General features: G+C 35.6%; 1 protein-coding gene across 12 annotated transcripts in view; it reads left to right on the forward strand.

The window, feature by feature from the left end:
• Window positions 1–22,270, forward strand: part of FHOD3 (formin homology 2 domain containing 3) — a 273,301-nt gene that overhangs the window by 175,766 nt on the left and 75,265 nt on the right. For all 12 annotated transcript variants that reach the window (XM_034416311.3, XM_034416312.3, XM_034416313.3 and 9 more), the window contains 2 exons: window positions 5,829–6,043; window positions 21,457–21,756. In XM_034416311.3, coding sequence (XP_034272202.1) covers window positions 5,829–6,043; window positions 21,457–21,756 — 515 coding nt within the window. The remainder of the gene's footprint in view (window positions 1–5,828; window positions 6,044–21,456; window positions 21,757–22,270) is intronic.

The following is a 22,270-nucleotide window of genomic DNA, read 5'->3' on the forward strand; positions in this document are numbered from 1 at the left end:
TATATCTTCTGATTTTCTTGGCTGTAGCTACTATTTGCTCCTTTATTATTTCCAATGCTTCCTTATCTTCCTTGTTTCTAGGAAATATTTCTTGATCAAATGTTGTTTGATGTTCTTGCTCTTCAAATTCTTTTCTTTCATTTGTTCTACCTTGCTTTCATCTGATCCTAGCATGCTGATCTTATTTTCTAGCCTGATCTTCCATTTTGCTGATGCACGGTTTGGCCTTTTTTTTCTTTTTTGTTTATTTAACATTCAGTGTATTCAGTTATAACTGTAGCCATGCTGTACATTAGTTAATTTTTTCCTTGCAGTGAGCTAGTGCTTATATTTGACATGATATTGGCATCATTTAATACTTATGCTAGCTGTTTCGATGCAGGCAATGCTATTCTGTTGTTTTTCTGCTGCTTTAGATACTGAGTTATTTTTGTTTCAATTCTTTTTTAGGTAGAAAACTTTGTTCTTTTCTGTGGAAAAAGTGGAGGAGAGAGTGCCTGGTTTGCAAATGAAAACTGTTCAATAGCTATGTTGGCTTTCTCTACTGGTGGCTTTCCCGATTTGCCTCTACAGTCTGAGTTAACAGCTTCAGTTAATACTTTATTTCATAAATCAATGCTAATTGGTTAAATTCTGTTCTATTATTTCTGAATCTGGATGTTGTTTTTTCCAGAACGGATGCTTATCTTACTTTCCTCAAAAAATTGCATCCCTTCTCTTTCTATAGTTACATTTTCTATGACTCTTTAAAAAAGGAAAATAACTAATTATCGCTAGCTGGTTCACAGGTTCATTGGACACAGTGCCATGTGGCATACTTAGTGCTGCTTTTTTAAGCAAAAGGTTATCTTGAAATTTGAAAGGAGTTAAGAGAGAAGGGCAAACCAGATTCAAAATATTTGAGGGCATTTTCATGATAGAAAAAGAATAAGTTTATTTGTCCAAATATCTGGTAAAATATTCTACAATATAATATAATGCAAGGTAGTGTCTTTAAGAATATAAAATTGTTCTAAGAATTAAAGTATAATGTTCAGTTTTGAAGATTAATCATTTCAACACTATATCTCAAAGATATACTGGCCAAATGGTTAATGTAAATTTTGTTTACTTATAAAGAGAAAGCCCAGGGCAAATAGTATATTCTGGAAGACCAGCATACCTATTCTTCCTCTCCAAAACATAACTTTATTCTTTTGAAAAATCAGTATTTGAAAAGACAGCTGACTTGCCTATACAAAAAAAGAAACTCCAGGATCTTTCAAAGATTTGATTCAGTGATTCTAAGAGCACATCTGACAGTTCCTGCAATACCCAGAGGTGTAAATCATCCAGAACAGGAGATGTGAATTCACTTAGAGCAGCTAGGTATTGTCTAACCAACTCCTTACCTATTTTGACCTGCATTTCTCTGTCATCTCCCATAGTGCTGCTTTTGTCAGGTTGGAGTATTTTTCCTTTTATGTAAAAATAGATACAAAAAAGAAATTAAGCAGTCCTACCTTCCGCCTGCTACCCATAACCTTCTTGCCATCTTCTCCCACTAGTGGACCAACAGTTTTCTTGACTATCTTCTTGATCCTTACATATCAAAAAAAACTTTTTTTTTTTTTTTTTTTGCTATTTTTAGCATTTATTTCAAGCCTTAGCTGATTCTGACCTTTAGCCCTGCTTGCTCCATCCTTACATATTTGGACTATTTTCTAGTATTCTGCTATGGTTACAAGTCTCTCTTTTCATTTTTTATTATCGTTGTTTTTTATCCCTCACCTTATGAAAAAGATCTTTTGCAACTATTCTACTTTTGCAGGGTGTGTCTTGTTTTCCTTTCTTAAGAATATTGTTTTTGTTTGGCCTTTAATACCTTGTTTTTCAGAGCTTCCCAAGCATCCAGGGAGTTGTTTTTCTCTAGAATTTCCATCTATTGAATCTTTTCTATACTGTTTCTATACTATACTCTTAAATTATACTATATACTATACTAATCTATACTATATAGTATACTATAAGAGTATATCATACTCTTAAATCTAGAACAGTAGAACATTCTGATTTGTTTTTAAAGTGCCTATGGGTTAATCTCTTCATGGCACATTAAATCTATATAGTCATGATATGAGGTTGACTTGACTATAGTTTCCTGGATCATTTTTCTGTTCTTTGCAGGTAGTAAAACTGAACAATCAGTATACCTTAGCTTCTAGATGTGCTAAAGTATTGATACTCTAGGTGGAGCAGTGCACCTATTGTCCATATCCTCGATCTAGGAAAAAACATGCAGGCCATGCTCCAACACTGCTCTAGATTAGAGAGAGGAAAACAGGATAGATTTTAGAAGACTCACAGATTTCCCATATTTAGTAATTAGTAATTTAATTATTAGGTACTAAAATAAATATAGTTACACTAAAATCTTTTTTACTCAGTCATTCATGTTTTCAGCAAGTACATCTGCAGCAAAGAAGCTTTAACTTGTTTTGGCTTCCACACTGAAAGTATTAATGTCTTTTGGGGGGAGGGGGGGAATAGTGTCACTGAAACAACATTGTTAGAAAGAGGAAATTATGTGCAGTGTTCATGTTGCTCCTTCTCCATTTAAAAAGCACAAAGAAACTAATGAGTTATATTTATATTGAAGACAGTAACTTAATTCCAGTTTCTGATACAGAGATATTAACCTACAGGTAGCTCTCTGACTTCTCTGATTGAAAATTATGACAGTGCTGAACAAGGGGGACTTACAACTGGCCTGCAAGGTTCTGGACATCCCAACAGTCATATGGTTGCACTTCTGGCACTTGGCAACTGACTCACAATTATGGTTTCAGCATTCCACAGTCATGTGATTGCAAAGTCAGTGGGATACCAGGAGGTAGTAGATTGCTCCTGTCCCACCACTTTTTCAATCACCACCCACTTGTACACCTGCCCACACTCCATAGCAGATTTGATTCAGATTTTTTAGTTTTAAATGAGAAACTGATGTGTTACAAGGTAAGATCCCAGCTTTCATCTTTCCTTTGAGAAAGATAGTACAGATAGATTGAATTTAGAAATATTATTTCCATTTCTAGGCACAAGAATAAGGACATGGAGAACCTGGAATTGGGTCAAAGAAGAGCTGTGTGGAACAGTTAAAAGAGCAAGACATGTAGTTTGTAAATAAGTTTATTAGCCTAATATCTAAAAAGATGTCATGACCATGAGAAAATTATTTTCTGTTAAAGCCAAGAGCAGAAGGACCAAGAACTGAAATTAACTCTGATTCAAACTAAAACTTAGGAGGAGGCTTCTAATGGAAAAAGTGGTTAAGAATGAAACTGAGTTGCCTTGAATAGCAGTGCACACTTTCTAGCTGGAGGTTTTCAAATGGGATTAGTACTCCTACTATTAACAGGCAAATGGATGAGGTTATCTATAAGGTCCCTTATAACTTGTAACATTCTTGTGATTCACTCTGTGATGGTAGCACAAGTTTATCTCATTTTGATATTCATTACAAAATTAAATTGTTATTTTTCAGTGACAGACTTGTCCATTTTGCAGTTGGATCTTAATTTTGTATGTTTTCTTTCATAGAGAACTTTTCTTCACCAAAAGCTATTGCAGATCTGTTGCATGTCCTTGTTGCTTAAAATTGAGACAAATAGCTGAGGCCTTTTGGACCATATTATTTCTCTGGAATTACATAATGGACACTAGGGGTTTAGTGGTTTTGTGTATGAAAGTATAGCACTATAGTTTCTGAATTTTGTTTAATTTTAAACTAAATAATGTTTTGTGAGCCATGAATCATCTGACAGAAGATCTGCATGATATTTGTATGTAGGATTCATTAATTTGTCTTCAATCTCTGCCAAGGTACAATACAGTCCATTGGATATCCCTTTTTATTCTCTCATTTCTCACGTATAATTTCACTACTAGAAGAACCTTCCCATTGCATCTTTGCATAATTTGCTTATATTGACTTAGAAAATGGCATTGTGACACAAAAAAAGGGCATAGGCTCTTGTGAGAAAAGTGCAGTTTACAAAGTTAAGCTCTTTCAGAGTTAAAAGCCATCTAATTTTAGACATTTCTAAATTTAATTTGGAGGGGAAAGGTCCATTAGTTATCAAAATTTTAGAAAACACTGTTATTGCAGAGAAAAATGTCTTTATCTTGCCAATTGCATATTAGTTTGACAAGTTTATAACAATGAGACATTGGAAGTCGTATATATGCTTGGAATGTGGGAAATTAATTTTGAAGGGAAGGGAAGGGAATAGAAATAGAATAACAGAGTTGGAAGGGACCTTGGAAGTCATCTGATGCAACCCCCTGCTTGAACAGGAGATCCTGTATCATTTCAAACAAATTGCTGTCCAGTCTCTTTTTGAAAGCCTCCATGTTGGAGCACCCACAACCTCTGAAGGCAAGCCATTTCAGTGGTTGATTGCCCACACCTTTAGGAAATTTATCCTTATTTCTAGGTTGCTTCTCTCCTTGATTAGTTTCCATCCATTGCTTCTTGCCTTGCTTTCAGCTACTTTGGAAAATAATTTGACCCCTCATCTTTGAAGCAGCCCCTCAAATGTTGGAACATTGTTTTCACTAGATTAAGCATACCCAATTTCTGCAACCGTTCTTCATAAGTTTTAGCCTCCAGATCCCTAATCATCTTTGTTGTTCTTCTCTGCACTCTTTCCAAAGTTTCAACATATTTTTAATTGTGGTGACTAAAAATGGATGCAGTATTCTAAGTGCGGTCATACTAAGGCTTTGTAAAGTGGTGGTACTAATATTTCATGTGATCTTAATTCTATTCCTGTATTAATGCAGCCTAGGATTGCATTGGCTTTTTTGGCTGCTGATATACATTGTTGGCTCCTATTTAAGTGACTACTTGAACTCCAAGATCCCTCTCACAATTACTGGTATTAACCTAAGTTTCACCTAGTCTGTACCTGTACAGCTGGTTTCTCTTGCCTAACTGTAAAACCTTTTATCTTCATTCAATTGTATCTACAATTATCTACAATTAAATTTTGATTTGGCTGTTTTAGAAGTTGTATGACTGAGTAACATAAAATCAGCAATCTACTTTCATATATGTATTCATGTCTGCAGTCCATGTTCAAATAATTTGATACATTAGTAGACATCTGGAAGAGGCCCAATTTTTAAGTAATTTTGGTCACAACATATAAAATAACATGATTGGTAACTGGTCTTAATAAATAGTTAGTGAATCTTGCCTGCCTAAAATGCAAAACAGATGTATCTTTGTTCTTTTCAATTGACTTTTATGAATAAACTATATGTGATGTCATATCCAAGCTATTGGATATCTTGAGTCTGGCAGACAAATCTTTTAATGTTTTTTAAAAGTTTCCATTGTAGAACAAAGTGATTCCAGTGCACTGTACTTAGAACAAATAGTAGCAGGTTCAGACAGACACTCAGACTGTTTTTAGTCCAAACATTTATAAGTTGCATTCTTTAGGGCTTTCTTCTCTGAGCAGTAAGCTTTTTCCAACCTCTCTCTTTAATAAAACTGGAGATAGAAATTTGGAAAGTATTTTCCTGATTTTTTTAAATTTAAGTTGTTTTGGGAGGCAATATAAACAAATCTGGGCAACATTCTGTTATTGTTTGTTTGTTTGTTTGTTTGTACATCTTCCACCCATCTTCATCCAACACTGGAAGATTAATCCAGCAGCCTGTTTTGCTGTCTATTTCATGTGTGAAGAAGTAATATTTTCTTATGGCTGCTTCATTTATAAACAAGTATAAGCTGAATTTTTTTTCTTCTTTACGGAATCCCTTTGGAATTTAACTTTCAGATATAAACACTTGGAAAAGTTGGCAGCTGAAGAATATGAAAAGGAGCTGAAAAATCGAAATTTATGTTGGGACAGGAGTGACTTATCCTTGAATTTGGGTGGTTCTTCAATCCCAACTGTTACCATTCCTAAATGTGCCAGCCCAGGTTCAACAGATTCACATGAGAAACCGTCAGCTTCTGTGACTTCTTGCATAACATCACAAATTCTAGAAGGTAAGTCTTGTAACTATGTCAGACAAATTTTTGGTGCTTCATTTTATGGAAGTGTTATGATTATTGTTGTTGAAACATATGCTTAGAAATTAGATATCTAATTTCTATTTTAGAAATTAGATTGAATTTAAAATCATTGTGAATAAGGGCTGTAAATGAATATTCTAGTATTAGAGACAGTATTCCTTTGAATGGCAGTTGCTTGGAAACCAAAAGTGGATGTAATATTATGTTAATATTGACCTTTGAGGAATTAAATGCTAGACTAAATAGGCCTTTTATTTGATTCAGTTTTTGGTACATACTATTGCATATTGTTTAACAATCTCATGCAGTCTGACTGAGATAAAACAGCTTAATGGAGTTGGAATAAAAGACCTCCAAAATCCTTTCTAGCTATGTTTTTCTATGTTCTAACATTCCATTGGCTTCTCATCTCTTTAGTATCCTTCTTCCAGTTTGAAAAATATCTCATTCAAATCCAGTGTGGAATTTCAAAAGAGCTTATCATTCAATATATATAGCTGATAAGAGGATGGATTATTGCTTTAAAATCCTTCAGGTTTTCTAGTTTAATGGATATAATGATTTTATTTGATATGATATGATTTGATTTGATTAATCCACCAGATCCACTTAAAGTCTGCTGATTCAGTACATTGTGCTACTTCAGAAATTAAAATTAATTAATTTTGCCCAGGTTGTATTCAGAAAAGCAGTATCTTCTGTGGGTCTTGATCCAGAGAATGAATCAATAATCCTTGTTTATTGTGGAAGACTTGTAAGTGACACTATATTGACTGGAGCCATGCACGTTGAACAACAACGTGCTTCTTTTGAAAATCTAGAAAGTAAAAAGTTCTTTTAGAACAAAGTGGGCGGCATAAAAATAGGAGATCTGGGTATATATGTTCAAATTTTCATATGCCTAAATTTTAATTTGTATTACATTTAAATTATTTGTATTAAATTATTGTTAAGTACCATCTAGCTGTTAAATTCTTAAAAATGTTGGAGTGTATATGTAAATAAAATAGTTTGATTTTTGTTGTAAGGATCTCTAAAAGAAATGTAGCTTCATGGACAAAGAAAAGTATACAAAAGAACTATTTTAGATAAATATAACTAATTAAATGGAAGGATGGAGGGGAAGGAAGGAAGGAAGGAAGGAAGGAAGGAAGGAAGGAAGGAAGGAAGGAAGGAAGGAAGGAAGGAATCGTTATATCTTTTCCATGAGTTTAGTTGGCATCATTTGCATCAGTTTAAATGTTTCCTCTTTGGGGATGTTCAATTTTAGTTGAATTTCATTTGATTACTGGAGCTCAATTAAAATATGTTCATGTACTATACAATATATACCAGATATGTATTCATATTTTCCTTATAACATGCTGTTATAATTGTTAAAAACTTTTAAGTATGGTACGTGGTCAAAAATAATTTTCACTTGCATGTAATGTGGCTTTGATAGTATATGACATGATGGTGCATATGACTTGAGTTTCTTGTCTAATGACTATTACTGCTGCAGCCATGCTATTAACCCAACTATCATTTGAAAGAAGACTGGATGTAAACTTTCTTCATAGGCCATTGTCAAACTTTAATTTAGTTTGCAAAGACTGTATCTGTATATTCACTTCTGCTTAGAAATATTTGGAATGGCAGTCATTCAAATTCATCTAATGGCATTACAATCCATTTTCCCTAAAATCAGAAGTCTTGGGTGGAAAATAGATATCTCTTTTATAATTGGTTTAGCATATGTCCCTGGCAATTATCCCAAACATTGCTTTATAAAATGGAGCACTTTTTAAATATTGTAATAGTTTGTACAAAGACAGATTCTTAATGACTGAATCTCTCTTAATCTACAGTAAATGTGTCAGGATGCATCACAATAATTAGCAAGGATGCAGCATTATGGAACTTTGCAAATAGATTGTTCATATTTTGGATATTACTGGAAATAGAATGAGATAGACTACAAAATATTTTTTGCACTAAGAAAGATTAATGTCTCAAATTTAAATGTAACCATCAGCCCCAAAATGCAGATGAACAGACAAGCCCAAAAGCACTTTTTGAATATGATCTGCTTAACAGCAGTATTATACAACCCAATTTTAATATCTTGCTAATGAAGAACCATATGGAATCTGCTTTATCCTTATTTTAAAATCTTCATATTTCAACTACTTAGCCTGTTGCAAAGAATTATCACAAATTACAAGCAACTAAAAAGGATATTTTGGTTTTTAGCAATTTGCAACTCATGTTATGAGTTACTTTTACTTTTCCTGATATAATTTGAAGACATTTAAACATAATTGTCATCTCTAAACCTAAAATAAGACAAAAGGATAAGTATAAAAAATGTAAAAAGGGACACATAACTAAAACAGAATACCAGCAAATAGCCCAAATCTGCAAAGATAGAGTCAGGAAAGCTAAGCTTCAAAATAAACTTAAGATTCACAACAAACATAAAAAAAAAAGTAAGAAAAAAGTCAAGAAAATGATCAATCCACTAATGGAAGAAGATGACAAGGGACTAATAGTAGGGAGAAATCAAAATTGTACAATTTATTCTTTGCAGCTGTCTTTACATTTTAAAAAATAGTCCAATTTATTAAAAGTAGTGCAGTAAAAGACGGAATAAGAATACAAGTCAAAATAGACAAGAAAATGATTTTAAAAACACTATTCACTAGATAAGTTCAAATCACCAGGACCAGATCTCAGCATTCTGAAGTAGCTGACAGACATAGTCTTGGAACCACTGAACCATTTCTTTATAGAAATAGAATAACAGAGTTGGAAGGGACCTTGGAGGTCTTCTAGTCCAACTCCCTGCCTAGTCAGGAAATCCTACACCATTTCAGACAAATGGTTATCCAACATCTTCCTAAAAACTTTCAGTGTTGGAGTATTCACAATTTCTGCAGGCAAGTTGTTCCACTGATTAACTGTTCTGTCAGGAAATTTCTCCTTAGTTCTAGGTTGCTTCTCTCCTTGATTAGTTTCCACCCATTGCTTCTTGTTCTGCTCTCAGGTGCTTTGAAGAATAGCTTGACTCCCTCTTCTTTGTGGGAGCCCCTGAGATATTGGAATAGTGCTATCATGTCTTCTCTAGTCCTTCTTTTCATTAAGCTAGACATACCCAGTTCCTGCAACCATTCTTCATATGTTTTAGCCTCCAGTCCCCTAATCATCTTTGTTGCTCTGCACTCTTTCTAGAGTCTCCACGTCTTTTTTTACATCGTGGCGACTAAAATTGAATGCAGTATTCCAAGTGTGGCCTTACCAAGGCATTATAAAGTGGTATTAACACTTCACATGATCTTGATTCTATCCCTCTGTTTATGCAGCCTAGAACTGTGTTGACTTTTTTGGCAGCTGCTGCACATTACTGGCTCATATTTAAATTGCCTAAATGTAGAACCTTACTTTTTTCACCATTGAGTTTCATTTTGTTAGATAGCGCCCAATGTTCTAGTCTGTCAAGATCCTTCTGTATTTTAAGCCTATCTTCTGGAGTGTTGGCTATTCCTGCCAGTTTGGTGTCATTTACAAATCTGATTAGTTCCCCATCTATCTCCATCATTGATGAAGATGTTGAAGAGTACTGGGCCTAAAACAGAGCCTTGGGACACTCCACTAGCATATTTCTCTCCATTTAGATGCAGTTCCATTGAGGACTACACGTTGAGTGCGGTTGGTCAGCCAGTTACAAATCCATCTGGTGGTGGTGCTGTCTTAACCCACATTTTTCTACTTTATCTAGTGGTAGGTTATGGTCTACTTTATGAAATGCCTTACTGAAGTCCAAGTAAATTATATTGACAGTATTCCTCTGGTCCACTAATTTTGCCACTTTTTCAAAGAATGCAATAAGATTAGTCTGGCATGATTTGTTTTTGAGAAACCCATGTTGGTTTTTGGTTATTACTTTGTTTGCTTCTAGGTGTTCGCTGATTCATTGCTTGATTATCTTTTCCAGAATCTTCCTGATATTGAGGTCAGGCTGATAGGTCTGTAGTTTTCTGAATCCTTTTTTTTTTTTTTTTTTTTTTTTTTTTTTTGAAGATGGGAACTACATCAGCTCTTTTCTATTCCTCTGGCAATTCCCCGGTGCTGCAGGATCTTTGAAAGATATAGTTCAGTGTTTCTTTCTTTCAAAGATCCTGGAACACTGGGAAACTACCAGAGGCCTGGAAAAGAGTTAATGTGATTCCAACCTTTAAAAAGGAAAAAATGGACCAGGAAACTACAGATATACAGCCTGGCATCAATACGTGGGAAGATCCCGAAAAACATAAGATAGTGGATCTGTGATTACTTATAATCAAGCAAAACTATTACTAGAAACCAATATGAGGTTTTCAAAATATAAATCTTACTACATTCTTTGACAAAATGACTAGTGGATGAGGGAAATATTGTGGACATAGTATACTTTGACTTCAGTAAACATACCACAGCCTTCTTAGTAAGATAGAAAAATGTGGAACAGAAAGCATCACCACCTGATAGATTCATACCTGAATGACCAAAGCATTCACATGTGATCCTTAATGGAATTCCATTTAAAATGAGGGAACTATGCAGTAGAGAACTTCAGGGTTCTGTCCTAGACCCAGTACTCTTCAACATCTTCAGTGTTGTGCTTCAAAAGGAATTGTTTTATATCTCCTATAAATAAGATCAATTTTCACCACTCTTGGATCATGAAATACAAGTCAGTATGATCTGTTTCTTCTACCATTCCTATCATTTCAATTAACCTTAAATAACTCCAAAGCAGTAGATCCTTTTGTTTCTACCTCCCTATTCTGAAAAGTAAAGTTATCATGAATGTAATTCAAAAATGTTACATTTTTATCTGCTTAACCTTTTGGCAGATATCATAATAATGGATCCCTCATTACTACTGTGGTTGATGACAGCTAGTTTGATGTAATAATTAAGGTATATTATAACAGGTTATGGGAGATGAATGGCTTTATAAATATGATGAAATAACTTTTTTTACACTGGGATTCATAATTTTTTAAAAATCTGTTCAGCATTTCTTCTAAGTATACTGTTTGTTCTTATGTGAATCTGAAGGATAGCTAAATCTGGATAGGTTACACATCAGATCTTTAATTAAGTGAAGGTAGCTAATCACAATAAAAGTTTGTTTCTATAATACTCAGTGGTGAATCCCTTACGCACCTCTGAAATTAAATTTCTGCCTCTGATCTTCATGCAAGCCCTAGTGTCCATTATATAATTCCAGAGAAATAATATGGTTCCTAATGGCCTCAGCTATTTGTTTTATTTTATTATATCAAAGGTTGTTGTATTTTCTGCCAAATTGCACATTTCTAGACAAATTACAAATTTAAGTCATAAAACAACAAAACCATCAATATCAGGCTCTAAAAACCAAGAAAGATGCGTTCCCTAAGCAATTTCCTTTATTGTGCCTCACTTGTACACAGAAATCTTGCCACACTAAAGCAGATTTCTTGAACCACAAAAGATATACTCTATGAATCATTACCCTCCTTTTCTGACACAAACTATCAAAATTTCAATATTTCTTGCTCCTCTGGAATACATTCCCTCAATCTGGGAATCTGGACAACATTCTTTCATAATAAAAGCCACATAATAACATCCATTATAACAATATACAAAAATTATAAAGGCAAATCAGAGTTATCTCTAAAGACTTGTTGGGTCAGCCATGTTTTTACCATGTCTTTACCTTCTTGTCCCTTATTTTTTCCTTTGCTTTGGAATTTCTCACCCCTCTTTGTGATACAGCAATCTCTGGAAATTCATATCTAGCTGTCCTGCATCTTTACAGAAAAAGCTCCACAAGGTTCTAAAGCTTAGATATGTTGAAAGGAAACCATACCCTAGGTCAGTTGTGGCGAACCTATGGCACGTGTGCCAGAGGTGGCACTCAGAGCCCTTTTTGTGGGCACATGCACCGTCACCCCAGCCCAGCTCCATCACGTTTCTTGCTGTTGTTTGCAGGACTTAAAGAAAACGTGCGAAACAGCATTCCCCTTCGTTGTGGTACATTTGCTGTTGCTGCTTACATGGCCTGTCTGCTGCTCTCACAGTGCCTTGTGCAGCACAGTGAAATTTAGCGTGCTTCACAATGGGGGAGACTGGGTCACCTCCTAATGGAGCCAATTACAATGTGGAGCCACAATGCGTCCCTGTGTCATTGTCGGCTCACTCTCCCCTCCTGATGTTAGTTGCTTTTCCTGGAGAGCTGCCTGTGTTGTGATGCCCCGCCTCCCCGTCGGCCTGCTCGTCTTTGGCTCTCTGCCGACCAGCTGATCGTAGACACACTGCTCCTGGGCTCCTCGGCATCTGGATGTCAGATTCCCAGCACCAGTTCAGGGCAGGGGTGAAATCTATTTAACTTCCTTACCGGTTCATCACATGCGCGCGCAGATCCTCTGCGCATGCGCAAAACCTTCTGTACATGTGCAGAGGGTAAAAAACACATTCCTGGTTTTAACCAGGAAGTAATAACACCCAGGTGGGTGGGCGGAGCTTCGTGCCACCATAGCTACCAGTTCTCCGAACCACCTGCCACTATCACTATTGGATCGTCCGGTCCGAACCGGGAGCAGGGGTTCCTTCCCCCCTACCCAGGGAGGGGAGAGAGAGAGAGGGAGGGAAAGAGAGAGAAAGAGAAAGGTGGGGAGAGAGACGGAGGAAAGAGAGAAATATTACTTTTTTTTTTTTTTTTTTTTTTGCTAAACGTAATATTTCAAGAGCAGGAAAAAAATGAACATAAAAGTGCTTTTATCACGTTTTTCTTAGAACAATTAGCTAAACTCTGCCTTGTTTATCATTATTTTAGGTAGTAAAACCTCAGTATTCAGGTTAAATTGCCATGTTTGTTGCAGTTTGTGTTGGCAGGGGGTCAGAGGTCGACCTCGAGGCCTCTTATCTGTGGAGTGCTGCAGGGATCGGTTCTCTCGCCCCTTCTGTTCAACATTTATGTAAAGCCGCTGGGCGAGATCATCCGTGGCTTTGGGGTGAGATACCACCAGTACGCTGATGACACCCAGCTGTACATCTCCACCCCAGGCCACCCCAGTGATGCCCTTGAAGTGATGTCCCAGTGCCTGGAGGCTGTGCGGATCTGGATGGGGAGGAACAGGCTCAAGCTCAACCCTTCCAAGACTGAGTGGCTGTGGCTCCCGGCATCCCGATATAGTCAGTTGACTCCATCACTGACTATTGGGGGAGAGTCTTTGGCCCCCACAGAAGGGGCTCGCAATCTGGGAGTCCTCCTGGATAGGCAGCTGTCCTTGGAGGAACATCTGACAGCTGTAACCAGGGGGACCTTTTATCAGGTTCGCCTGATTCGCCAGTTGCGGCCCTTTCTTGATCGGGATTCCCTGTGCACAGTCACTCATGCCCTCGTCACCTCTCGCCTTGACTACTGCAACGCTCTCTACATGGGGCTCCCCTTGAAGAGCACCCGGAGGCTCCAACTGGTCCAGAATGCAGCAGCGCGGGTAGTGATGGGAGCAGCATGGCGCTCCCATGTAACACCGCTCCTGCGCGAGCTGCACTGGCTCCCAGTGGTCTTCCGGGTGCGCTTCAAGGTGCTGGTTATCACCTTTAAAGCGCTCCATGGCATCGGGCCTAGCTATCTTCTGCTGCTACCAACGACCTCCCATCGTCCCGTGCGCTCCCACAGAGAGGGCCTCCTCAGGGTGCCATCAGCAAATCAATGCAGGCTGGTGACCCCCAGGGGGAGGGCTTTCTCTGTGGGGGCACCTACCCTCTGGAATCAGTTGCCCCCAGAGATAAGGAGAATCCAAGACCTCAGTGCCTTCCGCCGTGCCCTTAAAACCCACTTTTTCCAGCAAGCCGGGCTGGCTTAAGAAGAAATTTTAAATGTTTTAATTAGTTTGTATTTTTAATTTTGGGCCAAATTTATATATATATTAATTGTTTTTAATATTTATATTCCATGTTTTTTAATTCTGGCTGTACACCGCCCTGAGTCCTCAGGGAGAAGGGCGGTATATAAATTTAAAATAAAATAAAAAAAAATAAAAAATAAATGTTGGACTTTGTGATAAATAAATGGGTTTTGGGTTGCAGTTTGGGCACTCAGTCTCTGAAAGGTTCACCATCACTGCCCTAGGTAATCTCTCTTAACCTAGGATGATTCTTGACATTTTCTCCTGGCCCTTACTATTAATACAGTAGCATCCCACAAATTTATTTTCATGTGATTTAATTTACTTATTTATGGTTACATAAATTGGCTATTCTCATTTAGTTTCTTGTCTTGTTTGGGAGTTTTGATTTCATCCCTTTTGTTTGGTTTTCACTTGAGTCTCAGGATTTAAAGACCAGTTTTCAAATAGCAAAACTTATGGTGATAAAGGTAGGAAATGTCCCTAATAGTTGGATCTTTATTATAATTTGTCTCAATATAATTTAAAAAAGAAAAAGGGCAGGCAATTCCATGAACTTTTACTTAATTTCTCAGAAGTTATTTTTCCTTTCTTGTGGCAAAAACGGAAAGACGGATAATGCCCATATCAGCGTTATAAGTGCAAATCAAATCTAAATATATCCTTCTAGTATTGTATAACAATTTTGGCTGTTTCCCATGCCTAAAAGATAACCTGACTGATAAATTCCAAGTACTGGGTTTGCAGCCTAGCCAAAGATATATTTCCATTATCTTCCATTTCTGCCCCATATTTATAAGATCATTTAAATAATATGGCTTAATGTTCCAATTCTTCAACTGAATTAAATTGAACTGAACTAAACTGAACAGCTGGGTGATTGCAACCATGCCTTAGTAAACGTTTTCTGAATTATCCAATATATTCAAAATAGAATTTTGTTTATTACCTCTATTTTTAACTTTAAAACTGCATTTTCATTTTTGTTTATTCAACTTTTGATGAATATATTAGAAGTCATTGGGCCCAAGATTGTATAAACAGTCCAATAATTTCCTTTTTCTCTTTTGGTTTACGAGCAATTTGTGGCTTAGGAGCCTAGATTGACTCCTCAAAAATCTTTTAGAAACAACGAATTTCAAAAGAGGCAATAGTACAATTATCTCAAATATAAGATTACATTCGTTTCAGAGGTCTAGAATATCAAAGCAAATAGTAGCTTTTTATAGTTTATATATATAATTTAGAATCAAGGATCACTAATAGAACCTGCAATAACCTGAAAAGTTGTAACCATAATAACACAAAATGTATAATCTGGATATCATAACCTTTCCATCCATTCAAGTGACTTAAAGCAAATGTGCATTTGTTCTGGAGAATCTATCATTGGACCATATTAATTCAATATATGCTAGCCATTAATCTATAAATCTAATTTTAAATATGTAAAAAACAACCTTCATCTATTTCCTCTTCAGCAACAAAGTTAGACAATCTATTAATGAAAATAAATGTGTTTAAGTTTACACTACTACAGTGTAATGTACTAGTGTTAAATTAGGAATGGAGAGATCAGAGCTTTAGTCCATCCTCAATCACAGAAGTTCATTGAGTGACTTTCAGTCAATCATTCTCTCTCAGTTCTACTTACTTCATAGAATTATTTTTGGGAGGAAAATAGGAGGAAGAAACACTGGGCATGTGGCTTGAGCTCTGTACAATAAAGGTAGGATAGAAATCTAATAAATGTATTTGAATATAATACATTTATAATATATAAATGTATAATATAATATATATCAATATCCAAACAAACAACACTAATTTACATCACACAGATGGTACTTAAAACCAAAGACCATGCTTCAGTAACAACAGCAAGCCAATCAAACAGTCCAAAGTCAGACCATGAGTCAGAAGTAGCCAAACAAGCAACATCCACACTAATCTGCATCACATAAAAAGATATTTAAAGACCAGTGCTCTGACAGACAAGCACAATTCAAAGGACATTGTCGATGTCTCCTTGAATGGTGATGAAACATTTGCAACCAAATTGCCAAGCTCGGAGCTCAGACCAAAGCCCAAATCTAATAAATAAATATTTCATCTTGGAGTATGTTCTCATTGTGGGGAATATAGTAATTCCAGCCCCTCCTTGTGAAAAAAAACCCAATAAAAACATTGTGAAAGTAAACATACAATTTGTACTTCTTGATCTTTAATAAGTCAGACTTATTGCAAGCATCCTTGACAATTCCTATACAGATGAAGGTGGTGGTGGTGGTGGTGGTGATGATGATGGTGATGATTTATTACAGGAGGAGGGTGACTTAAAAAAAGATGACTAGATTTGTTGTTATTTTTGTTGTCTTATGTATTGAAATACATCTTCATAAAATCAGATTCAAAAAACAAGTGCATATTTTGGAATGAATAATAGCTATTTTTAAAAAAGCCTGCAGTTTTTAATTTTTTCCTATTATTTCCAAGGACAACTCTATAGAACAAACAAATGCCTAATTAGGAGTTACAGATAAAAATGTTGGCAGTCTGGAGTTGAAAGAGGCACAGTGACAAAACATGAAAAACATTCAACCCTCCAAAGAGATTTCAGCCAGAACTTAAAGCAGCAAGAAATATTTTTGCCTCTGTTACGAAAGGATATCTGGACATTATCCAATACTTTAAAAACAGGGATAACTGAATTCCTGATAAAATATTGAAAATTCTTCTCACAAGTCATGAGGTTCATAATATCAACACCTTTCTACATCGTTGGAATTCTTTCATGTGATCTGTGAAAAACAAAAAGCAGAAGTGAGGCATACTCTTGGCAATGATATATTTTTAATGGAAAATCTGAGAAAGTTCAAAATGAATAGCCAAAGATTATCACAATATGAAAAGAAGTACTTTCTCAATACCTAGCATAGCCAATATTTCACATATTATAACTTCCATAAAATAATATGCTGATTTTTTTCTACATTCTGGAATTTCTTGCACATTGAACCAAGGAGGCGGAGATTCTTAGAACGTTAGCTAATTGTGAATAACCTTACTTTCAGTAAATCACGTTAGAGATATCAACAGACTTCTTACAGTTTTCCAAGTGCAGTATTTTAATCCTTAGGCATATTCAAACTTCTATTTGCAATTTTACCCATATTTTAATAACTATTATTACCTCCTATATCTACATAAATACAAACATACCATTCTTATTAATTTTATCATTATGAAAGGAAAGTAACTTTGTTTGATAATATCTAAGGTTTTGACAAGCACATTTTTGTCAGCAAAGAGATTATCAGTGGTTTCTGATTCCAATAGTGTCAACTAAAACTAGCAGGTAGACCCTTATTTGGATAATATTTCAAAACAGCAAGCAAATCAATCTCATCTGAATATAGTGCCATCTTGATTCAAAGTCACTAGCATTGTTGGGGAATTCTCAGTCATCCAGGTCATGGTTGTCCCAAAGGTGCTTTTTAAAGAGGCAACTAGACTTTCTGGTTTTTCTTTTCCTCGTCATTGTTGGGGAAGCAAGTTATTTGTGTCTGATCTAGTGACAAGAAATCTTCCCCAGTGTTTTATTTATGAGTATCTTTGTAAAGCTGCACATCTCTTCAACGAAACTTCTGTATTAAACAATCCCTTACTTGTTTAAGTAAATTCTTATCTTTTTATTTCTATAACTCAGTTGAATTGTCCTCAGGAAACTGTCCTCAATCAACAATTCTCTGAAGTTTCCATTGTAATACTGCATTCATTGCACAGATTTGAGATCTGGAGGAACTCAAGGAGAAGGCTAAAAGAGTTTAATTTTGTTAAGAGTTGATATCTGAATTATACATTGTTAATATACAGAAAATTTCTTAAAAGCCTTAAAAACCTGGCTATGTTCCCAAGCCTGTCCCACTGAATATGCCAAAGGTACTGTTTCCTGGTTATATTGCTAACAGGGCAGTTATCTTACTCTTGTATATCTTGAGTTGGACATTTTAATGTTTTTACTGGTTTTACTGTTCTAAACTTTTTTTAAAAAAAATTTAACTGTAATATATTTCTGAACTATAAGCCGCCCAGAGTCATTGACTGAAATGGGCAACCATAGAACTTAAACAAATAAATAAATATTTGACAGTTATCACTTTTGCAGAGTTATCTCTACATTTTTATTTTTATTTTTTGATTTATATGCCGCCCTTCTCCAGAGACTCAGGGCGGCTTACAATGCGTTAAGCAATAGCCTTCATACTTTTGTATATTTTATACAAAATCAGCTTATTGCCCCCACAAACCAGGTCCTCATACATTCCCATAGTTGCAAGTGATTTTACTAAATATCTGTGAGTGACTTTTAGGATTTTTAGAGTATAGCATACTATTGCATGTGAAAGATCAACTAAATTGCTAATAATGATGGCAAATGGTTGGCTTCCCTTGTACCAGTGATAAAATAATGAAGGAAGTAATTGCACTATCAACAGCATGTGATATATGCCAGTGATTTAAAAGGCAAACATATACCAAGAACCAAAATAAGGGCCTGGTGGCTCAGCAGACTGATAGCATTGTGATTAACACCAGCTATCTGCAATTACTGTAAGTTCGAATCTCACCAGGCTCAAGGTTGACTCAGCCTTCCATCCTTTCTAAGGTAGGTAAATTGAGGACCCAGTTTGTGGGGGCAATAAGCTGACTTTGTATAAAATATACAAAAGTATGAAGGCTATTGCTTAACGCATTGTAAGCCACCCTGAGTCTCCGGAGAAGGGCGGCATATAAATCAAATTAAAAAATAATAAAAAATAAATAAAAAAAAATAAAAAAAATCTGATTTATGTGGCTATATTGAAATAAATAGATAGGCATTAGAAGACATGTGTTTTCTATCAGCCATATAAACATAGTTCCTGTCAGGTCTACCAGGTTTGGCTTGGTATCTCACAGGCATCCTGCCATCAAAGGCTAGAAGTGAGGGAGGATAGATGGGCAATAAAGCTGTGGGTGTCCGTGATTGGAAATAGGGCGGGGAGAATGATAGATGATAAAGACCAAAGAAGCTTGGAACCAGTTTGTACCAACATCCAAGGCCAGGTACCCTGAGAAAGAATGTGGATTACCCCAAACATTGCCTAGTTCTCAAAACTCTTTGGCGAGTTACAATTGGCTGAACATGGACTGGTCATGGGGGAAGGGCTGGGATGAGAGAAAACCTTTCTGTATTTTTTGAGCACAGGAAACCCAGAGCTAGCCTGAGTTTACTGCAGCTAACATTTTTTAGTAAAAGGACTTTTTGCTTCAACCAAATGGAGTTGAGGGTCTTCCTTTCCTAAGGGATCAGATTGGAGCAGATCCGACAGTTACATTTCCAAGCTATGCTTTCTGTCACAGTAATAAAATTTGCATATATGTATGTTTATGACTAAGTTGTAGATGTCAGATAAATAATAAATCACTAATGTTTTCAATAATAGAGCAAATATTCCAAAGTCAGTTTGTCTTTTTTTGTTATCCCTTTTGCCTTTCCTCCTGGACATACTGATTTATTTTCAATTACTGTATTCCTCACCAATGTACTAATTGGGTACAGTGTAGATACTCTTCCAAATTTGAAAGAATATAGTTCTGATAAAGGATACTTCCCCTTTAATTCTTCTAATGACATATAACAAGGATAATTTATGGCTTACTAAAATTAAATCTTTGAGAGAATATAATCTTTAAAGACTAAAACATTTAAAAATAATAGGTAACCTTTCATTAGAGATCAGATTGAGTAACGAATAAGTGATAAACCTCCATGGCTTTTTAGTATCAACTCAAATTTCTTTTTAGCAATACAAATATCAGAGTTTTGGCAACATGGTCTTGTACCAATTTTGAGAATTTAATACTTCATTATTTAGAACAACCAAAAGGAATCATTTCAATAATTTGTAGGTTATTACAATCAGATATAGGACATCTACCATATGGTTTAAAGGAAACTTGAAATACTTGGTAATTCCATACAGGACATAAATTGGCAGATGTTACAGAAACAGAGTGGATTCTTTTCAGTGCAAAAACTGTAGTAGAAAATTATACATAGTTGACACTTGACTCCTATTAAATGAGCACATATATATCAAAATTATTATTCCAAATGTTGCAGCGGTGTCCAAAAAAAGGAGTCATTTTTTTCATTTGTAGTGGTCATGCGATAAAGTCATATCATTTGGGCATAAAATCTTTGGGGAGATAAGTCCTATCATTAATCAAAGTGTTGAATATTCCCAGAGCTAGGTTTACTGCACTTATTTATAGGATTAAACCATAAGGTTAAAAATGCTAAATTAATTATTTATTTAATCTTAACAGCCAAAAATAATAGCTGTGCAATATTGGAAATTTTTAGGTAACATAACAATTGAGTTGTATTAACAAGGCGTCCTCAGTAGTTACATTAAGAAAAAAAATTACAAAGTTAAATTAATGAGTTGGATTAATTTGATGGTTTATCTCGATAGCAGTAGACTATAATCTGATATACTTTATTTACCAAATTACATTACATCTCTACTCCATAACCAGCACTGGTTGCCAGTTTGCTTCTGGGTCCAATTCAAGGTGTTGGTTTAAACTTTAAAACCCTTATGGCATGATGGGACCGAGATATATGAGGGACCATCTCCCTCTCCCCATTTACATTAGCCTGCTCTATTAGATCTCACAGAGAAGGCATATAGTGGATACCAGAGCTACTTTTGATGGGTCCTAGAAAATATGCTTTTTCTGCTGTGTCATCCACCTTATGGAAAATCCTTCCCCCCCCCCCCCCCCCGAATAAGACTGGTCCCATCAAAGTGTAATAAAGTCTGGTATTCTGAAATACCCTTAAGACCTGATGATGTAACCATGGAACTGGAGACTTGTGTAGGTATCTCCACTACTCATGCTGCCATTTTTTATTCTCCCTTCAGCTATGATTTGATATTTATGATATTTATCACTGTGGATTTTCATACTGGTATTGCTGTTTTTATATCTTTGCTTTTTATCTATTATTGTGTGCCATCCAAAGTCACCTTAGGTGAGATGAGTGGGTATATAAATTTAATTAATAAATAAATTCTCAAACCCCCCCCCATATGAATTTCATGTGTACAGTATCTGTCTCTTTATACTCATTGCAGTAGATCTCTTTTTTTTCTCTTTTGCTTTTTTTCTCTATATGTATCTTAGATTGATGTTAATATACTTACCTGATATTGTTTGTTAAAACTAATAAAATATATATTTTAAAAATTAGATAAATAATAGCCATACATTTGAGATAAAACATGTATAAATATAAACTTCAATATATGATTAGATTTGATTCATGTAAGCATTGGCAGGGCTCCAAATTGTTATTCTGTAATTACTGTTAAGGAAATCTTTCTCCATTATTCTTTTCACCAGTGAATGCCAGTCAACCTGAATGTGAACCTGAACCTGAGGCCAAGGAAGAAACAAAATCAGAGCAGGAAGATGAGACCAAGTTCAAGCAGGGAACAGAAACAACATTCAAAGCAGTAAAAGGTGCAGAGGTAGAAGTGGATCGAGAGCCAGAGAGAGAAGAAGGTGCATTAAGTGAAAAAGAGAGGCAAAATGAAGATCTGAATGAAAAAGACAACTGCTCGGCATCCAGCCTCTCTTCAGCAAGCAGCACTTTAGAGAGGGAAGAACCGGAACAAAAACTAAGCAATAAAGATAAAGCCGGTAAATTGAAGCCTTTTTTCTTGCTGTACTGTGTAGTTTTGTAGTTTTCACATTTGGGTTTTTAAAAAACAAAAAAAACCTTTTGAGTCTGTTTTCTCACTTCTGTAGTTTCCTATAAGCTTATAAAACATAGGAGCAGTTCTTTGATCATATTCTGATATCCCATAGCATACTATATTCCTAGGGTTTAGTCATTGGAAGATTTCAATATACATTCAAAGAAGAATCAGTAGGTTAAAAATATTATTCCTGTAGGAGAACATTATTTCTGCTCACAATTCTTAATCCAAATTGTATTAACATAGAAGAATAGGACTGGAAGGGACCGTAGGATCTTCTAGTCCAATCTCCTGCTCAAGCAGGAGACCTTACACCACCTCAGTCAAATGGCTGACCAGTCTATTTTTATCACTACAACTGCTATCAAAAGCTTTTATAAATGCAAAATAGAAATGCAGGAATCTATAAAATATTTCAGTTGTTTTCATCTTGTTGCATGTCTTCTAGGATTAGC

The sequence above is a fragment of the Pantherophis guttatus genome, chromosome 4 (assembly GCF_059756535.1).
Source record: "Pantherophis guttatus breed Tessera chromosome 4, ASM5975653v1, whole genome shotgun sequence".
Classification (NCBI taxonomy): Eukaryota; Metazoa; Chordata; class Lepidosauria; order Squamata; family Colubridae; genus Pantherophis; species Pantherophis guttatus.